General features: G+C 40.9%; 1 protein-coding gene across 31 annotated transcripts in view; it reads left to right on the forward strand.

Annotated features, from left to right (window-relative positions):
• The window catches only part of LOC110521738 (CMP-N-acetylneuraminate-beta-1,4-galactoside alpha-2,3-sialyltransferase), a 112,918-nt gene that overhangs the window by 25,335 nt on the left and 69,279 nt on the right, over nucleotides 1–18,304 (forward strand). For all 31 annotated transcript variants that reach the window (XR_016495223.1, XR_016495215.1, XR_002473195.3 and 28 more), the window contains one exon: nucleotides 4,180–4,272. Coding sequence is in view for 14 of the 31 variants with exons in the window: in XM_021599561.3 (XP_021455236.2) it covers nucleotides 4,180–4,272 (93 nt within the window). In the remaining 17 variants the exon portion in view is untranslated. The remainder of the gene's footprint in view (nucleotides 1–4,179; nucleotides 4,273–18,304) is intronic.

Here is an 18,304-nt window from a genome sequence, read left to right on the forward strand (position 1 = left end):
ACATGCTAATGTGCTATATGTGCTAAAGTCCAATTTCAAAACAATACATGTAAAAAAACTAAACCTGTAACAAGCTGCACTCCGAATTGATGAATTACTTGGGTACTGCCAGCTGTGGGCATGTTGACAGGATCCAAATAAACCCAACCCAAGGAAAACGGTTACGGTATCCTTCATTCTGTGACATACAATTTTTTCCTATCATCTCGCAAATCTCAGTTTTGAACGAGATTGACTTTATGACCAAAATTACACATTGTTGTCAATTTTGACACTAAATGTTTTGATACCTCATAGGTCATTTTCAAAACAAGAAGTTGCTTTTTAGGGGCAGTCGTGTTTCCAAATTTAGGAAATGTATTTACAGTACCAGTCAAAAGTTTGGACACACCTACTCATTCAAGGGTTTACTTGTACTACTTTATACATTGTAGAATAATAATGAAGACATAAACTATGAAATAACACATATGGAATCATGTATTAATCAAAAAAAGTGTTAAACAAATCAAAATATATTTTATATTTCAGATTCTTCAAAGTAGCCACCCTTTGTCTTGACAGCTTCGCACACTCTTGGTATTTACTCAATCAGCTTCACCTGGAATGCTTTTCCAACAGTCTTGAAGGAGTTCCCACATATACTGAGCACTTGTTGGCTGCTTTTCCTTCACTCTGCGGTCCAACTCATCCCAAATCATCTCAATTGGGTTGAGGTCAGGTGATTGTGGATGCCAGGTCATCTGATGCAGCACTCCATCACTCTCCTTCTTGGTCAAATAGCCCTTACGCAGCCTCGATTTTTGGGGGGTCATTATTCTGTTGAAAAACATATGATCGTGTCACGCTCTGACCTTAGTTCCTTTTTTATGTCTTTGTGTTAGGTTGGTCAGGGTGTGAGTTGGGGTGGGTAGTCTATGTTCTTTTTTCTAGGTTGTTATATTTCTATGTGTTTGGCCTAGTATGGTTCTCAATCAGAGGCAGGTGTCATTCGTTGTCTCTGATTGAGAATCATACTTAGGTAGCCTGTTTTCCCCATTTTGGTTGTGAGTGTTTAATTTCTGTTTAGTGTATGTTCACCTGGCAGAACTGTTTTGTTTTCTATTCGTTATTATTTTGTGTAGTGTTCAGTTTTTCTATTAATATATGACGAACACTTACCACGCTGCATTTTGATCCTCCTCTCCTTCACCAGACGAAAACCGTCACAGATAGTCCCAAAAACAACAGATGGGATGGCATATCGCTTTCAGAATATTGTGGTAGCCATGCTGGTTAAGTGTGCTTTGAATTCTAAAATCACTCACAGTGTCACCAGCAAAGACCCCCCACCACACCATCACACCTCCTCCTCCTCCATGCTTCACGGTGGGAACCACACATGGAGGTTATCCGTTCACCAAGAGTGTGCAAAGCTGTCATCAAAGCAAAACGTGGCTACTTTGAAAAATATAAAATATAAACTCAGCAAAAAAAGAAAACGTCCTCTCGCTGTCAAATGCATTTATTTTCAGCAAACCTAACGTGTAAATATTTGTATGATCATGACAAGATTCAACAACTGAGACATAAACTGAACAAGTTCCACAGACATGTGACTAACAGAAATGTAATAATGTGTCCCTGAACAAAGGGGTGGTCAAAATCAAAAGTAACAGTCAGTATCTGGTGTGGCCACCAGCTGCGTTAAGTACTGCAGTGCATCTCCTCATGGACTGCACCAGATATGCCAGTTCTTGCTGTGAGATGTTACCCCACTCTTCCACCAAGGCACTTGCAAGTTCCCGGACATTAATGGGGGGGATTGGCCCTAGCCCTCACCCTCTGATCCAACAGGTCCCAGATGTGCTCAATAGGATGTTAGGCTATCTATCCGCCAATTGAAGCTCAACAGAAGTTGGGTGATGTAACAGGACAGTGACCCAAAACACAGAAGTAAATCAACAATATAATGGTTTCAACAGAAGAAAATACGCCTTCTGGAGTGGCCCAGTCAGAGTCCTGACCTCAACCCGATTTGAGATGCTGTGGCTTGACCTCAAGAGAGCAGTTTACACCAGACATCCCAAGGATATTGCTGAACTGAAATAGTTTTGTAAAGAGGAATGGTCCAAAATTCCTCCTGACCATTGTGCAGCTCTGATCCACCACTACAGAACACTTTTGGTTGAGGTTATTGCTGCCAAAGGAGGGTCACCCAGTTTTTAAATCCAAGGGTTCACATACTTTTTCCACCCTGCACTGTGAATATTTACACGGTGTGTTCAATAAAGACATGAAACGTTTAATTGTTTGTGTTATTAGTTTAAGCAGACTGTGTTTGTCTATTGTTTTGACCTAGATGAAGATCTGATCAAATTTTATGACAAATTTATGCAGAAATTCAGGTATTTCCAAAGGGTTCACATACTTTGAGTTTCTTACAATTGAAGTAAGGGCCCATGGACGCTTGATCAAGTGGTATGGAAGACTGAATTTATGCAGTCTTTAACTTGTCATGGTTTCAACTAACCGGGTCTGGATCTTGGGACCAATATCCTGGTATAAATCTTGGTTTTGGCTCCTGGATATTACCTTAATCTTTTGTTTATAAACCATAAGCCAATCAGTTTGAAGAAGACAATGCTCTCTGATCATCGGCTGATCACTCCCAGCCCATAGGAAACCCACCCAGTTGACTACTTTTAAATGGCAATGTCAATACTAAAACAAGTTAAATGCCAAAACAAGTTCATGGCAAAATAAAGATAGGTAAAGTGATTATTTAAACATCTAACATAATTCATTAGATGCATAAGTCATTCAATCAAGTTTCAGATTCATATAATTAACATTTTACTGAGTAAAAAAGAGATTTTCTCAATTCAATTTAAAGGTTTTGAAAATTAGGTAAAACATGTATGTTTTTACTATTTTAATTTGATATGCAAATAAAATGTCAACAATTCATCTTTAATGGAAGTTTAATCAAAATGATCACTACTGTGCATGATTCATCCTTTATCACTGAATCATTGGATAGAGGTGAGAGTTAAATAAACGGCAGCGCGGAGAGGCTGCCCCCCCTTTTCGGTGAAAAGATTTTCAGATTTTTTTACCATTTAGCCCCTTACTAAAGCTGCTACACTACAGCTGCTCCAGTCAGAACAGTTTCTGGGTATGTGAGGCTAAACAGTTTTAGTGAAGTAACGTTGCCACCTGAGTTGGAGGACGATGAACGGATGAATTTCCTATTCTCCGACTTCAAAGAAAACCGAGATGTCAACACAAAAGATTGGGACAGTAAAATTGATTTCTGGACATCACTCATGCATTATTAAAGAAATGAACATCTATGTTTACAGTATAATTTGAGGATCTTTGAAGTAAGAGCCATCAAATTGTCATCAAAATCTATTCTTTGCAATCTGATTAGGGATTCAAAGGTTCAATGATCTGGTTGTTTGTTCTTAACATTTACACTTTTACAGTGTACTCCTGGTTCTTTTTATGGCTTTTTAGGCTTTTAGATTCTCTTTTTTTTCAAGTTTTATTAGTCGTATGTACAGGATACACCAGGGGTACTCAAGTACTATTTGGGCTCGCGCAGTGGTCTAAGGCACTCTTGTTAGTGGAGAGAACATTTTGTCATTTTAATGCAAAATTCCTGCAATTCTACACATTTTTCCATGTCGAATTTGTGTTTATATGACACCAGGGGTTGAAACCTGACCAAGACCCCTTTCTGGGTCCATATCCGGACCACAGTCCGCCAATTGAGTATGGGGGGGTATACACTGTCCAACGGAATGCTTACTTGCATGTTCTTAATTGACAATGCAACAACAATAAGAAATAATACAAGATAAGAATATGAGCATGAAGTAAATGGCCTTTCCTCTAGCCTAGCGGTTAAGAGCGGTGGACCAGTAACTGAAAAGTTACTGGTTCAAATCCCAGAGCTGGCAAGGTGGAAAAATCTGCCGTTCTGCCCTTGATCAAGACAGTTATACCCCAACAACTGCTCCCCATGCGGCCGATAACCTTGATTAAGGCAGCCCCCTGCACCTCTCTGATTCAGAGGGGTTGTGTTAAATGTGGAAGACACATTTCAGTTGTATGCATTCAGTTTTTACTAGGTATCCTCTTTCCTTTCTTCTCCTTGCGTGACCGTCTCTGACTTTCCTCTTTGTTCCACAGGCCTTTGGAGCTGATGTACAAGTATGGCAATCTCAGCGAGGGAGTCTGCAAGCCTGGCTATGCAGCTGCTAAGATGACTGCAATTTATCCAAAGTAAGCAAAATCTTTTAATGTGCATGTGTTATCATCTGATCTGTTTTTCAGTTTTTATAATTTGGTTTCTGATGCATCAATATGATTCAGCACCCCATAAATATTTCCTCTCCCATTTAAGTAAAGCGTTTTACTTCCGGTTGAGATGATGGCGCTAATTTGACGGCCTTATTCAAGGTTTTATTTCACTCTCTGACCACACCTTTCCATCTCATTAACATTCAGTTGTACTTTCTAAATCACCAGTGTCCTACTGTATTATATATGCCACTTCATGGATTCTCAGCATGATCACAATAAACCCACAGATTATTGTCAGCTCCATCTCAGATACTATATGAGTCGCTTCCATCCAGAAAAAAAACTTCCCCATAGAACCATTTCCTTATCTGCTGTCAGGCTACTGGCCCATTGTCCGGCCCTCCGCAGCTAGTTAGAAGCAGCCATGGAGAGTCATAGGTGACTCAGATGGTCCTCTCATTGGACAGATCATGGGTTAAAGGTCAGGGCACCCTCAGTGACTCCCAGTGAAGATGATGACCTTCCTGTGGATTCATCTCAATGAATCTTTCATTTGTACTGACCCAGTATGAACATGCGTTTCCATAGCGTTGTGGATGGTAGGATATCAGTGACCTTTCACCAGGCAAAGCGTCTTTCTCAATTTTTATTTAATTGATTCCTTGGGTCCTCTCTCTTTGCCATCTCAAAAAAATATTGGTGGAGAAGATCTGAGAGAGAGGACCTCGGATGTTCTCCTCCAGTGTGTTTTCAGGAGGAGGTAAGAAGAGAGGGCACAAGGAATCAAGGAAATAAAAATGTAGATAGACCCTTTGCCTCTGCCTGGTGAAAGATCACTGATATCCTACCATCCACAACGCTATGGAAACACATTTTCATACTGGGTCATTATAAAAGTCAGGCACATTCTATTTTACACATCATTATCTATTACAAATCTCAGATGTCTCAATAAGTTACCACTGACGTGAACTTTATTTGGTTGTTTTGATTTTGGTCATTATTAAAAGGACAGCGTAATTCACTATGAACGATACATACACAAATACCTTCTCAAAGCTTGCAAGGAATGATCATGGTGTGTAGTGAATGTTGACTTTGTCTTTTTGGGGACAAGAAAAGGCTTTGGTCAGTGAGCGATCCCGATCCAGTTCATGTGTGTTCTTGTCAATCCAGGTGTTTCTCCTTCTAACATATAGAACATTATATATTTAAGTTTGATCTAATATTACCACAACATTCTCAACATGCACATTTTTAGCTCCGTAAAGCATGAGAAAGCAGATTGAAATACATCCCCTTTATGTTTCTCTCTTGATTTAATGGCAATTTGCATTTTAAGGTGATATTATGGGCCCAGAATATTATGGGGTCATTTTAATTTCACTCATAGGACATTTGAACAGCATTTAATCCTACAAACAAAACCATATTTTTTACACTTTATATGTTGACAATCTGCACATTATTTCATTCATAAGACATTTGAACAGCATTTAATCATACAAATACAACCATATTTATTTCACTTCATATGTTGACAATCTGCACATGTGGTTTGAACCTGCAATGTTTGGGTCTCAAGCCAGAGCTGTGTTTGAATACTCATACTAACCATATGTGACGCAAATTGAATATGTAGTATGCTTACTGGTCATAGTATGGATATAGTTAATATGCCAAAAGTTCCCGGATGGCGTACTACATTCGCCAAAATATGAAGTATACAAGCAGCTTTTAGGACCCATAATGCAATTCATCAGAAAAATGGGCATGGCTTCACAATGTTTTCACATTTGAAGAAAATGGCGGAAAATATGCAGCTGAAGTCTGATGAGAGCGGATACAAATTCATTGCTTTAACTAATTATGACAAATGTTCAGAAAATGTTGAGCAATATAATAAAGTAATGACTTTTCAAATAAGTTGCGTTACATTGGCTGACAATTTGTTAGCTATGCGAGCCTTATGAACCACATAGCATATCATTACAGCAGTTGCTTGTATGTACCGGTATGTTAGCTAGCTACCTAATGTTAGTTGGCTACTAATACATCGAACTTGCCAGGCAGTATATTAACTATATGCTATCATGGCCTCCCGAGTGGCACTGTGGTCTAAGGCATGCAGTGCTAGCTGTGCCACTAGAGATACTTGGTTCGAGTCCAGGCTCTGTCGCAGCCAGCTGTTACCGGGAGACCCATGGGGTGGCACACAATTGGCCCAGTGTTGTCTAGGTTATGGGAGGGTTTGGCCAGCAGGGATGTCCTTGTCCCATTGCGCACTAGCGACTCCTGTGGTGGGCCGGGCGTAGTGCATGCATACACCAGGTGTATGGTGTTTTCTCCGACACATTGGTGCGGCTGGCTTCTGAGTTAAGTGGGCATTGTGTCAAGTGCAGCTTGGTTGGGTTGTGTTTTGGAGGATGCACTTCTCTCCCGAGTCCGTACGGGAGTTGCAGCAATGAGACAAGACTGACTACCAATTGAATACCACGAAAAAGGGGTAAAAAAACAATAGCATTTATATATATATATATGCTATCTAACTAACTACCCAATGTTTATTGTCTTGATTATTCATGTCATTCTTAGCTAAGTGGTATAGTCATTGTGCATTCTCAATGGACATTGTTATTTCTGGCTCTCTACTCTAATTTCAGAGCACTCTCGTCTGAGTGTGTCAGAGCACAGAATAACTGATGAGTTTACAAATGCTCAACACCCGATGAATAAGGCCGGTGTTAGTAAACGTCAGCAAAGAAAAAACAGAATTAAATGTGTTGCCAGCAGCACAGTTACAGTCACCAACACTCTGGATAACATGAAAACAGCCTAATCAGCTCTGCTACGGTGAGTAAAATGGTCAGAGTGAGGTGTTTTCTCATTTGTGTCTGGAAGTAGCTAGCAATCTAGCAAAGTTAGCCAGTTAGCTTGGGTGCTTGACTGCCGAGGTCAGAATGCTCGGATCAACCCTACTCCTCAGCCAGAGCATCCAGTGTGTGCTCTGAACGCACCGATATAAAAACACATTGAATTTAAGAATGGACAATCTGTCAACTCTTGATTTTGGAACGCCCAGAGCACACTCTGGCATTCCAGATTGAATTTACGAACACACCCGAAGTCGTAAAATGTCTAGCTAGTAATTTGTAATGCTAACAAGCTAGCGAGAGGTTGCATTGCAACAGCAGCAAAATCCATTAGACAGGCAAAGCCCTAGTACGCTCACCGGAAACGATACCGTTTGTTTACATGATACTAGAATTAACTAATAGTATGTAGTATATACTCATTAGGTATGTAGTATACAGTATGTTAGTATGGGTATTCGAACACAGCTCAGATCTTTTATCCTCTGCACCACCAGGGAAGCGCTCTCCCATATAATGTTTTCAGTTTATAGCCATGTCAGTATGGTTAATCAGGAATTCCACGCTTTCTTTCAAACCTTCTTATACATAACTAATCCAGGGAAATATTGGTATCACTTCACCCATCTTATTTACATTTTAGTCATTTAGCAGACACTCTTATCCAGAGCGATTTACAGTTAGTTTACAGGACAACCACATATCACAGTCATAGTAAGCTACTTTGAGGAAACATGTACTATCAGCAAAGTCAGAGCAAAGAATAGTACGCAGGTATAAACACCATGGGACCACGCTTTGAACACAAATATAAGGCAGAAAAAGTAAAGTGTGAGTGTTAGTTCGGGGGGTGATGTGGGATTATTTAAGATATTCTTGGAAGTAGGAGGATCTGAAATGTTTTCTGAAGATGGGCACGGACTCTGCTGTTCTAACTTCAGGGGGAAGCTGGTTCCACCATTGGGAGCTGCCCTCCCAATGGGGCGACAGGGTAGCCTAGTGGTTAGAGTGTTGGACTAGTAACCAAAAGGTTGCAAGTTCAAATCCCTGAGCTGACAAGGCACTTAACCCACTGTTAAGCTTAACCCACTAGGCCGTCATTGAAAATAAGAATTTGTTCTTAACTGACTTGCCTAGTTAAATAAAAATAAAAAAGTGTGGGAGGGCCAAGAGACCAGATGTGGCAGAACGGAGTGCTCAGTTTTGGGTGTAGGATTTTAGCATATTCTGAAGGTAGGGAGGGGCAGTACCATGGTTTTGTAGTGTGTGCGAGCTTCGACTAGAAGCCAGTGTAGTGTGCTGAGGAGCGGGGTGACATGGGAGAAATTGGGAAGGTTGAACACCAGGCGGGCTGCAGCGTCTCAGTGAAGCTCATCTGCATGCTCGTCGTCCTCACCAGGGTCTTGACCTGACTGCAGTTCGGCATCGTAACTGACTTCAGTGGGTAAATGCTCACCTTCGATGGCCACTGGCACGCTGGAGAAGTGTGCTCTTCACGGATAAATCCTGTTTCAACTGTACTGGGCAGATGGCAGATAGCTTGTATGGTATCGTGTGGGTGACTGGTTTTCTGATGTCAAAGTTGTGAACAGAGTTCCCCATGGTTACGGTTGGGTTATGGTATGGGCAAGCATAAGCTACGAACAACAAACAATTGCATTTTGTCAATGACAATTTGAATGCACAGAGATACCGTGAAGAGATCATGAGGCCCATTTTTGTACCTTTCATCCGCCACCATGTTTCAGAAGCATGATAATGCTTAAAGATGATGATAATGTCACAAAGATCTGTAAACAATTTCTGGAAGCTCGAAAATGTCCCAGTCCTTTTTTTAAGGTGCTATGACCAACATATTCATATACGTATTCCCAGTTGTGTGAAATCCATAGATTAGGACCTAATGAATGTATTTAAATTGACTGATTTCCTTATATGAACTGTAACTCAGTAAAACCTTTGGAATTCTTGCATGTTGCATTTATATTTGTGTTCAATGTACAAGGTATCCAAAACTCTGAGTGCTGATCTAGGATCACTTTGCGGATCATGAAAAATAAGATAGGGGGGAACATATCATTTTTACACAATGTACATTTTTTACAGTAAATCTAAATTCTGCATTTCTGACTGGATTTATAAATTTAATCTAAAGCTAATATAGGTAGAGGGACTTTTGTCAGAGGTTGCTTGTTGTGAGTGCTGAGGGAACTTTATGCACTTGGCCAGATGATTGTGCATCTTTGTTGCATTCTTCACATCTGATGGCACAGTATTTGCAAATGTACACAGCGTTTCCTTCTACATTAGCGGCAGTGTAATGTCTCCACACATCAGATCGTGCCCGTGGCATTTTCCTGAAAAGATTACAAAAACAATTAGTAGAAAAGAACAAATACATTTCCATGAACAGATAAGTGTGCAAGATCTTGAGAATCAGCTGTACATGTGATGGAAGAGTCCACTGCACATGTGATAAAATAATGCACTGTGCATGCAGAGGGTTGCAATTCCATTGAATTGAGGATAGTTTAACCAAAATATGCCACAAGACCTAGAAATTCCCCAAATTCCCAGGCTTAACTTCCAATGGAAAACTTCAGGAAAAATCCCGGAAATTTACCAGAGAGTTTCCGACCCTTTGTAACACTACCTTAGATATGGATGCACACTCTTTTTGCTCTTTAGATACACATGATATCAACACCACACCACTCCTGGTTACTTTGACTGCATCCACTTCTCCCAATGCCTTCTTCACCATCGTCGGGACTTCAAAAAGGGTTTCCCAAATAAACATCATTGTCCATAAAAACGTAGTCCAACAAGCAAATCTATTTATAAAATAATCAGCAGATGTCACAAAGTGCTGTACAGAAACACAGCCTAAACCCCCAAACAGCAAGCAATGCAGATGTAGAAGCATTGTGGTTAGGAAAAACTCCCTAGAATAGCAGACACCTAGGAAGAAACCTAGAGAGAAACCAGGCTCTGAGGGGTGGTTTGTCAGGTGGATATTATGAGAGTACATCGCCATTTAAATCCAGATTGTTCATCAGGCTCATTTTGAGTCAGACTCATTTTCCACAACAATTTTAGCTCTTTTTGTTCCATTCTTGGACTTCATTGTTGTCCACACATTTTTCTCGCTAACTGTACTCGACATGCTTTCAGCCTCAAACGACACTTCTGCTTCCGCCATGTTCCGCTTCCTACCAGCATCCGCCTCCTCGTTCAAGCTCTTCAATGGATTCTGAATCATCTAGCGTGTTTGCAGGCAGAGTAAAAAAGTAAAGAGTAAAAAAAATAACAAAACAAATGATTATCTTTCCGGACCTTTACATGCAGTCGGTAGATACACCCAATACAAAAATAAAATTAAACAATTGTACTCACTCCTTCCTGCCTGTTATATTGAAATATTTGCTGCAAACAATTCACTGAACCCAGGTAACCATTCTGTCAATTTCGATTTGTCCCTTAGTCTCACCTTAAATTAAGGTTAGCAGTGTGATTTTAAGAAGAGAACATTTAACAGTGTTTCTGACTTTGTGGCTGTGTTAACTAATGATGACCCTACACTTGGAGCAAATGTATCACAATTCATTGGATTATTTGTAAAGGTTTACTTATTTTTTACCTAGTCTGCATTAAAAAAAATCACCATTTTATAAATAGTAAAATTGTGTGATATGATTGCATTTTAGAACCCGGCTCCCCCCGTCGCCCCAAGATGAATGGTCTTGACCAATAACGTTTTAGGCAAATTTGTGTTGCATGGCCGGGTGTGCAGGGATTGCTCGTTTGACCATTCCATTGATACCTAAAGAGAAATCTCCATCCACCCGGGACACCAGGGCATGCAAAACGATCTCACCCATTGCTTCATACATGCTCCAAATTGTTCAATATTTAGGTTATCCATATTACCTGAGCTCATATTCTTTCTATTTCTATGGCGGATTCAAGGTCACAATTTAGATAGTCAATGATATACAGCTTGCTAGCTTGCTGAAATAAGACCGGGACAAAGAATATCGCTATTTGATAATGTCCGTGTGCATGTCCAAAAATTAACACGGTTTCACTGGGATTATCAAACGGCAAGAGTAAAATGTCAACCCTTAACTTGTCAACAGATTGTATAGGCACGGTTTAGCTCTTAGCATCTTTTTTTCTAAGTAGAACCATATAGGGTTTTTCGGTTTGTCCCCATAGGGGGACCCTGTTTGGTGCTGGTTAGAAACCTTTGCAGAGGTTCCAGCTAGAACCCTCTGTAGGGTTCTTCAAAGAACCCCCTGTATATGGTTCTACCTAGAACCCTCTATGAAGGGTTCTACCAAGAACCATTTTATAATCTAAATGTTCTTCCTAGAACTGTCTATGAACTGTTCTACCCAGAACCCTTTTGTCTTTGGAAGGTTATGGTGGAACCTTTCTATGAAAGGGTTTCTATGAGGGTTTCTAACCAGCACCAAACAGGGTCCCCCTATGGGGACAAACCGAAAAACCCTATATGGTTCTACTTAGAAAAAAAGATGCTAAGAGTGTACCTGGAACCTTTCTATGAAAGGTTCCACCAGCCTCATTATCCTTATATTTTGTATTATTTATGCCAATACATTACATTTTATAAGGCCTTTCTTTGAGGGCCTAATTATACCCCAACACAGTGGTGTTAGGAATCTCCTGGTTTGGCCTGCAAATTACGTTATGCTGGCTTGCAAAGTGATGTGTAATTCCTATTGGAATCCAGCCAGAGTTAGGAAATCCAATAAGTGGAATTGTTAATCATCCGCAACCTGCATTCATAATGACTGCCAGGATAGGAATGATTGAGTACTGAGACTACCGCAATCATCTAAACTGGAACAACCATCTTAGTAACTAACGGGTGCAATAAATCCAACAGATTGGATTGGTTTAGAAAACTGTATGTTATTTATCTTTGTGTAGCATAAAATGTATTAGCCAATCAATGTTCATACAAAAACACATATATTACAGTAAAACAAACTATTCTGAAAATCTCCATGTAATAGAGCATGCTGGGAAATATTGGTTCTATGTAGAACTGGTAGTCTTTTTCTGAAATAATGATGTTCACCTGACTTACAGTATGCCCGTCTTAACTGAAATGGCGCTCTCATAGCTTCCATTAGCTGGCTAAGGTTAGCATGCTAGCTAGTTACACTGACAGCTGTCAGTCTGTGCCCTATTTGTTGTTATTTCTCTGCTACATGTGGAAATCACCACAATGTTCCCACCCCAATTCCTGAATATGTATTGCTTCAGTCTTGGATGTGGAACTTGAGGTGGGCCTTTAAACGATCTGCCCCACCCTGATACAAATATTATCTTAATGTCAGCACAACTGAACAGTTTTAGTGTTTTAGGAATTTCTTGTCATATCCCCACAACCTAAATAAGCATTCTGGGAACCTTTTAAAGAGACTAAATGTTTTCTGGGAACGTTCTTGTAACATCAAGTGAATGTTCTTGCAGCCTAAAAGACACGTTTAAAAATAAATATATATTTATATAGGCAAGTCAGTTAAGAATAAATTCTTATTCATAACATGGCCTTGGAACAGTGGGTTAACTGCCTTATTCAGAACAACAGATTTTGACCGTGGCAGCTCAGGGACTCGATCCACCAACCTGTTGGTTACTGGCCCAACGCTCTAACCACTAGGCTACCTGCAATTGTAGAACCATCTGCACAACTGGACAGTTTGTGTTTTGGGAACATAAGAATATAGCCGCTGTACATCTGAGTCTTACAGTCTTATAAGTCCTGTGGTAGAATGATCAGCTTACTGTGATGATACCCTTACTGTGGAAAATACCCATATCAGATGTATCTGACATATCAGGTGACATGTTGAGGACAGTAACATCTACACTGAGGTCATGCAAAATTTATTTTCATTGGTGCAGGTGGCAGGGCATTTTGAAGGAGGTTTTCCGGCCTCTGGGTGAACTGTTGTTGCTCCCTCTCACTGTAAAGACCAATGAGATACAATGCTGTGCAGAATGACAGCTCTTTATCTCACCCTTGCCACCACCATCATATGCCCCTGAATCAGTCAACTACCTGCAATGAGGGGTGGAACTACTGAATGTCACAAAGCATCTGATTTCAATGGATGATGGAACCATTGCTTTTGTGTACAGTAGCCTGTCACATACATTCATCACAGGTTTTTCATATTCAATAGGTTTTACCTTTGTGTGGTCTGTCAAGACGATGTGGCTAAACATTCACAGACAGAAGATAGACAGCAGTAAGGTTTGTTTGTCAAAACAACATAGTGGTGATGCTAAAAACTAGTCTGTCAGTGCATTGGCAACTGTTTGAGACAGACGGGTGAGCAGGAGATTCCCGTTGAGGCATAACCCCTTGTAGTTATTGTAGTGTTCCCATGCATTCCTGACAGTTGTCCAGACAGCGTTCGCTCAGCTAAGCCTATGTCTTGATCTGTTTTTAGATGCATCTCTGCATTTCCTCTCACGCTATGTTGGATGAAGGATGCTGTCACCTCTCGCTCGCTCTCTCTTTCTCTCTGCCCATCCCTCCCTCCCTCGCTGTACTCTGGGTGCTGATAAAGACAGGGACAGCCAGTAGATGACCTGAAACACAACTCCTGTAATCCTGTAAAGCATGCTGCCTCACATTAATCAGAGCATCTCCTGCCTTACGTCCACATGGGGGTTCTGTCTGTCTAGTTGGTGTCTGGACACTGCTTTCGGAAAGTGTTCAGACCCCTTCCCTTTTTTCACATTTTGTTACGTCACAGCCTTATTCTAAAATATATATTTAAAAAAGTCCTCACACACAATAACCCATAACGACAAAGTGAAAACAGCGTTTTTGAAATGTTTGCAAACGTATTAAAAATAAAAAACTGAAATACCTTATTTAAATAAGTATTCAGACCCTTTGCTATGAGACTCGAAATTAAGCTCAGGTGCATCCTGTTTCCATTGATCATCATTGAGATGTTTCTTCAACTTGATTTCAGTCCACCTGATTTGACATGATTTGGAAAGGCACACACCTGTGTATATAAGGTCCCACAGTTGACAGTACATGTCAGAGTAGTCAACAAGCAATGAGGTCGAAGGAATTGTCCATAGAGCTCCGAGACTGCATTGCGTCAAGGCACAGATCTGGGAAAGGGTACAAAAACATTTCTGCAGCATTGAAGGTCCCCAAGAACACGGTGGCCTCCATCATTCTTAGATGGAAGAGGTTTGGAACCACCAAGTTTGAAACCTCTTCCTAGAGCTAGTCGCCCAGCCAAATTGAGCAGTCAGGGGAGAAGGGCCTTGGTCAGGGAGGTGACCAAGAACCCAATGGTCTTTCTGACAGAGCTCCAGAATTCCTCTGTGGAGATGGGAGAAACTTCCAGAAGGACAACCATCTCTGTAGCACTCCACCATTCACGGCTTTATGGTGAAGTGGCCAGACGGAAGCCATTCCTCAGTAAAAGGCACATGACAGCCGGCTTGGAGTTTGCCAAAAGGCACCTAAAGGTCTCTCAGACCATGAGAAACAAGATTCTCTGCTCTGATGAAACTAAGATTAAACTCTTTGGCCCTATGGTGAAGCATGGTGGAGGCGGCATCATGCTGTGGGGATGTTTTTCAGCGGCAGGGACAGAGACTAGTCAGGAACGAGGGAAAAATGAACGGTGCAAAGTACAGAGAGATCCTTGATGAAAACCTGCTACAGAGTGCTTAGGACCTCAGACTGGGGCGAAGGTTCACCTTCCAACAGGACAACGACCATAAGCACTGTTGGGTTCTGTGTTAAACTTGAAATGTTGCTTTCCTAGAGACTGGTTAATGGTTATCTGTACGGCCCAGTTGGCTTTGGAATGTGTTGGGTGGACAGGAGGAAGTCACAGTATTGCTATATTGGATATGGATGGACATATGTGGATTAGGCAAATGAGGGGTTGAGGTCAGGTCAGATCCCCTTAAGGGTGAAATTATGGTTTATTACCCTATTACTTCATCTTCCTGTCGAACCATAAGATGTTTATTTTTTTGTTTACCTTTATTTAACTAGGCAAGTCAGTTAAGAACAAATTCTTATTTTTAATGATGGCCTAGGAACAGTGGGTTAACTGCCTTGTTCAGGGGCAGAACGACAGATTTGTACCTTGCCAGCTCGGGGATTCAAACTTGCAACCTTTCGGTTACTAGCCCAATGCTCTAACCACTAGGCTACCCTGCCTTCCCAATGTAAGGATTGGAGAGAAGGAGGAGTGCCTAAACTGGAGTACTATACTTGTGGTGGAAACATGTTTTGTATAATGCAGCTGTATTGATCCTCTGGGAAGAATTAAACATAGTTAAGCTTTCATAGTGTCCTTTGAGTTATTTACTCTGAGAATTAGAACCTCAGAATTAGAACAGTTGGCTCTGCAGGTAAGACCCGGGTGGGGTTTGTTCCCTTCTAAACCTGTAACAAGAGGGTGAAGGTCTCAGTTGCACTGGCCGTGAGAGCGCAGCGTATGAGTGTGTGTGGGGGTGTGTATAAAGGTTTGAACAAGCTCTATTATAAGGGTTTGAGTCCGCTATTGTAAGGTTTGAGGCCTCTGTTTTTGTGCTAGACGAGGTTTGCGTCCTCAAAACGGGTTATATAGCAATAAAGAGAGGTTGGTTTTTTGCCCTGTTGGGGTGGTGAATCATGAAAGATTATGTGGAAATAGGAAGAGAAGTGTGAATAATTTTGGAGATGTGGTTTATCAACAACAGTGATATTTAAGGCACAATACTGGAATAAGACATTAAGTCATCCATATTCTCCAGTAATACATTTGCAGATGCTATAGTATAGGTTCTAATACAAGGTATTAAGGTCCGTAACCAATTCATAGGTACGAATACCATAACTATTATCCGGGGAAGTGGGTAGCGCTACCTTGGAAAATAGTTAATAGAAGGTGTGCATTATAGACGGGAGTGAAGAAATCTAAAATACCCTGAACACCATTGGGAGAGGAAGTGTTAACAGACAACCTGTGACCACAGTGAAACTAACAACAGTAAAGATGTCTGGTCCCCAACCAGGGAGGGGAGAAACTGTTGGGCTTGCAGTAGATTGTGTAACGTAGTAGCATATGCTAAGTAATATGTATGTGTTGGAATGGAATTGAAAAACAGCAGTGTCATTGTCTTAGAGGAGGAGGGACATTTATGACGTAATGAGAGGTATATAAACCAATGTACATGAAATGATATGCAGACCTCTCGAGAATAAACGTCACTGACTATTTTTGACTAGTCTCCATCTGTTTCATTTCCCCCAGAACCTTACAAACTCTGGGTACAGACTGAGTATTTTAATTGGTTAATGAACACATAAGAAGTAAATTAATCTAACAGAACCTCAAAAACCTCCGTAACCGGCTGAAGAAAGAGCGACAAAGGCGCTCAATGCGACAGTGACTTTTAACACTTCTGAGTCCGAGCCATTCACCTGGGTAAAGGCGGCAGGAGTGCACCAGAGTCCTGAGTCCGTGCATGTTGAGTGAACGTGGAGAGAGATAAAGGGTCAGGTGATAGACTTGTGTACGTGGGAGAAACGGATGTACAGTTGAAGTCGGAAGTTTACATACACCTTGGCCAAATACATTTAAACTCAGTTTTTTCACAATTCTTGACATTTATTCAGAGTAAAAATTCCCTGTTTTAGGTCAGTTAGGATCAGCACTTTATTTTAAGAATGTGAAATGTCAGAATAATAGTGGAGAGAACAATTTATTTCAGTACATTCCCAGTGGGTCAGAAGTTTACATACACTCAATTAGTATTTGGTAGCATTGCCTTTAAATTGTTTAACTTGGGGCAAACGTTTCAGGTAGCCTTCCACAAGCTTCCCACAATAAGTTGGGTGAATTTTGGCCAATTTCCTCCTGTAAATTACTCCTAAGGATGAACCAGACTTGTGGAGGTCTACAATTTTTTCCTGAGGTCTTGGCTGATTTCTTTTGATTTTCCCATGATGTCAAGCAAAGAGGCACCGAGTTTGAAGGTAGGCCTTGAAATACATCCACAGGTACACCTCCAATTGACTCAAATGGTGTCAATTAGCCTATCAGAAGCTTCTAAAGCCATGACATCATATTCTGGAATTTTCCAAGCTGTTTAACGGCACAGTCATTTTAGTGTATGTAAACTTCTGACCCACTGGAATTGTGATACAGTGAATTATAAATGAAATAATCTGTCTGTAAAAAAAAAAAAAAAAAAAAAAAAAACAGACTTGTGTCATGCACAAAGTAGATGTCCTAACCGACTTGCCAAAACTATAGTTTGTTAACAAGAAATTTGTGGAGTGGTTGAAAAACAAGTTTTAATGACTCCAACCTAATTGTATGTAAACTTCCGACTTCAACTGTATCTATTTGGATTTTGAAATCAGGACATTATCAAGGGTATTAAATGGGACAGGCAAGAGTTACATGTGCTGTTGGGAAGATGAACTGTAAACGCTATCTGAAAAAGACACGCTAGAATGATAAGTGCCGGGAGAAGGGGGGGGGGGGTCTACACAGTGCAAACAAAGCTCTCCCTCGCCCTCCATTTGGTAAATCCGACCACAACTCTATCCTCCTGATTCCTGCTTAGAAGCAAAAATTGAAGCAGGAAGTACCAGTGACTCGGTCTATAAGAAAAATGGTCAGACGAAGCAGATGCTAAACTACAGGACTGCTTTGCTATCACAGACTGGAACATGTTCCGGGATTCCTCCGATGACATTGAGCAATACACCACATCAGTCACTGGCTTTATCAATAAGTGCATTGAGGACGTCATCCCCACAGTGACTTTATGTACATACCCCAACCAGAAGCCATGGATTACAGGCAACATTCACATTGAGCTGGGTGTGGCAGGGCTTGCAAACTATTACAGACTACAAAGGGAAGCACAGCCGCGAGCTGCCCAGTGACACGAGCCTACCAGACGAGCTAAATCACTTCTATGCTCGCGTCGAGGCAAGCAATACTGAGGCATGCATGAGAGCATCAGCTGTTCTGGACAACTGTGTGATCACGCTCTCCGTGGCCTGACGTGAGTAAGACCTTTAAACAGGTCAACATACACAAGGCTGCGGGGCC

Source organism: Oncorhynchus mykiss, chromosome 4, assembly GCF_057628025.1.
Source record: "Oncorhynchus mykiss isolate SJ-2025 chromosome 4, ASM5762802v1, whole genome shotgun sequence".
Classification (NCBI taxonomy): Eukaryota; Metazoa; Chordata; class Actinopteri; order Salmoniformes; family Salmonidae; genus Oncorhynchus; species Oncorhynchus mykiss.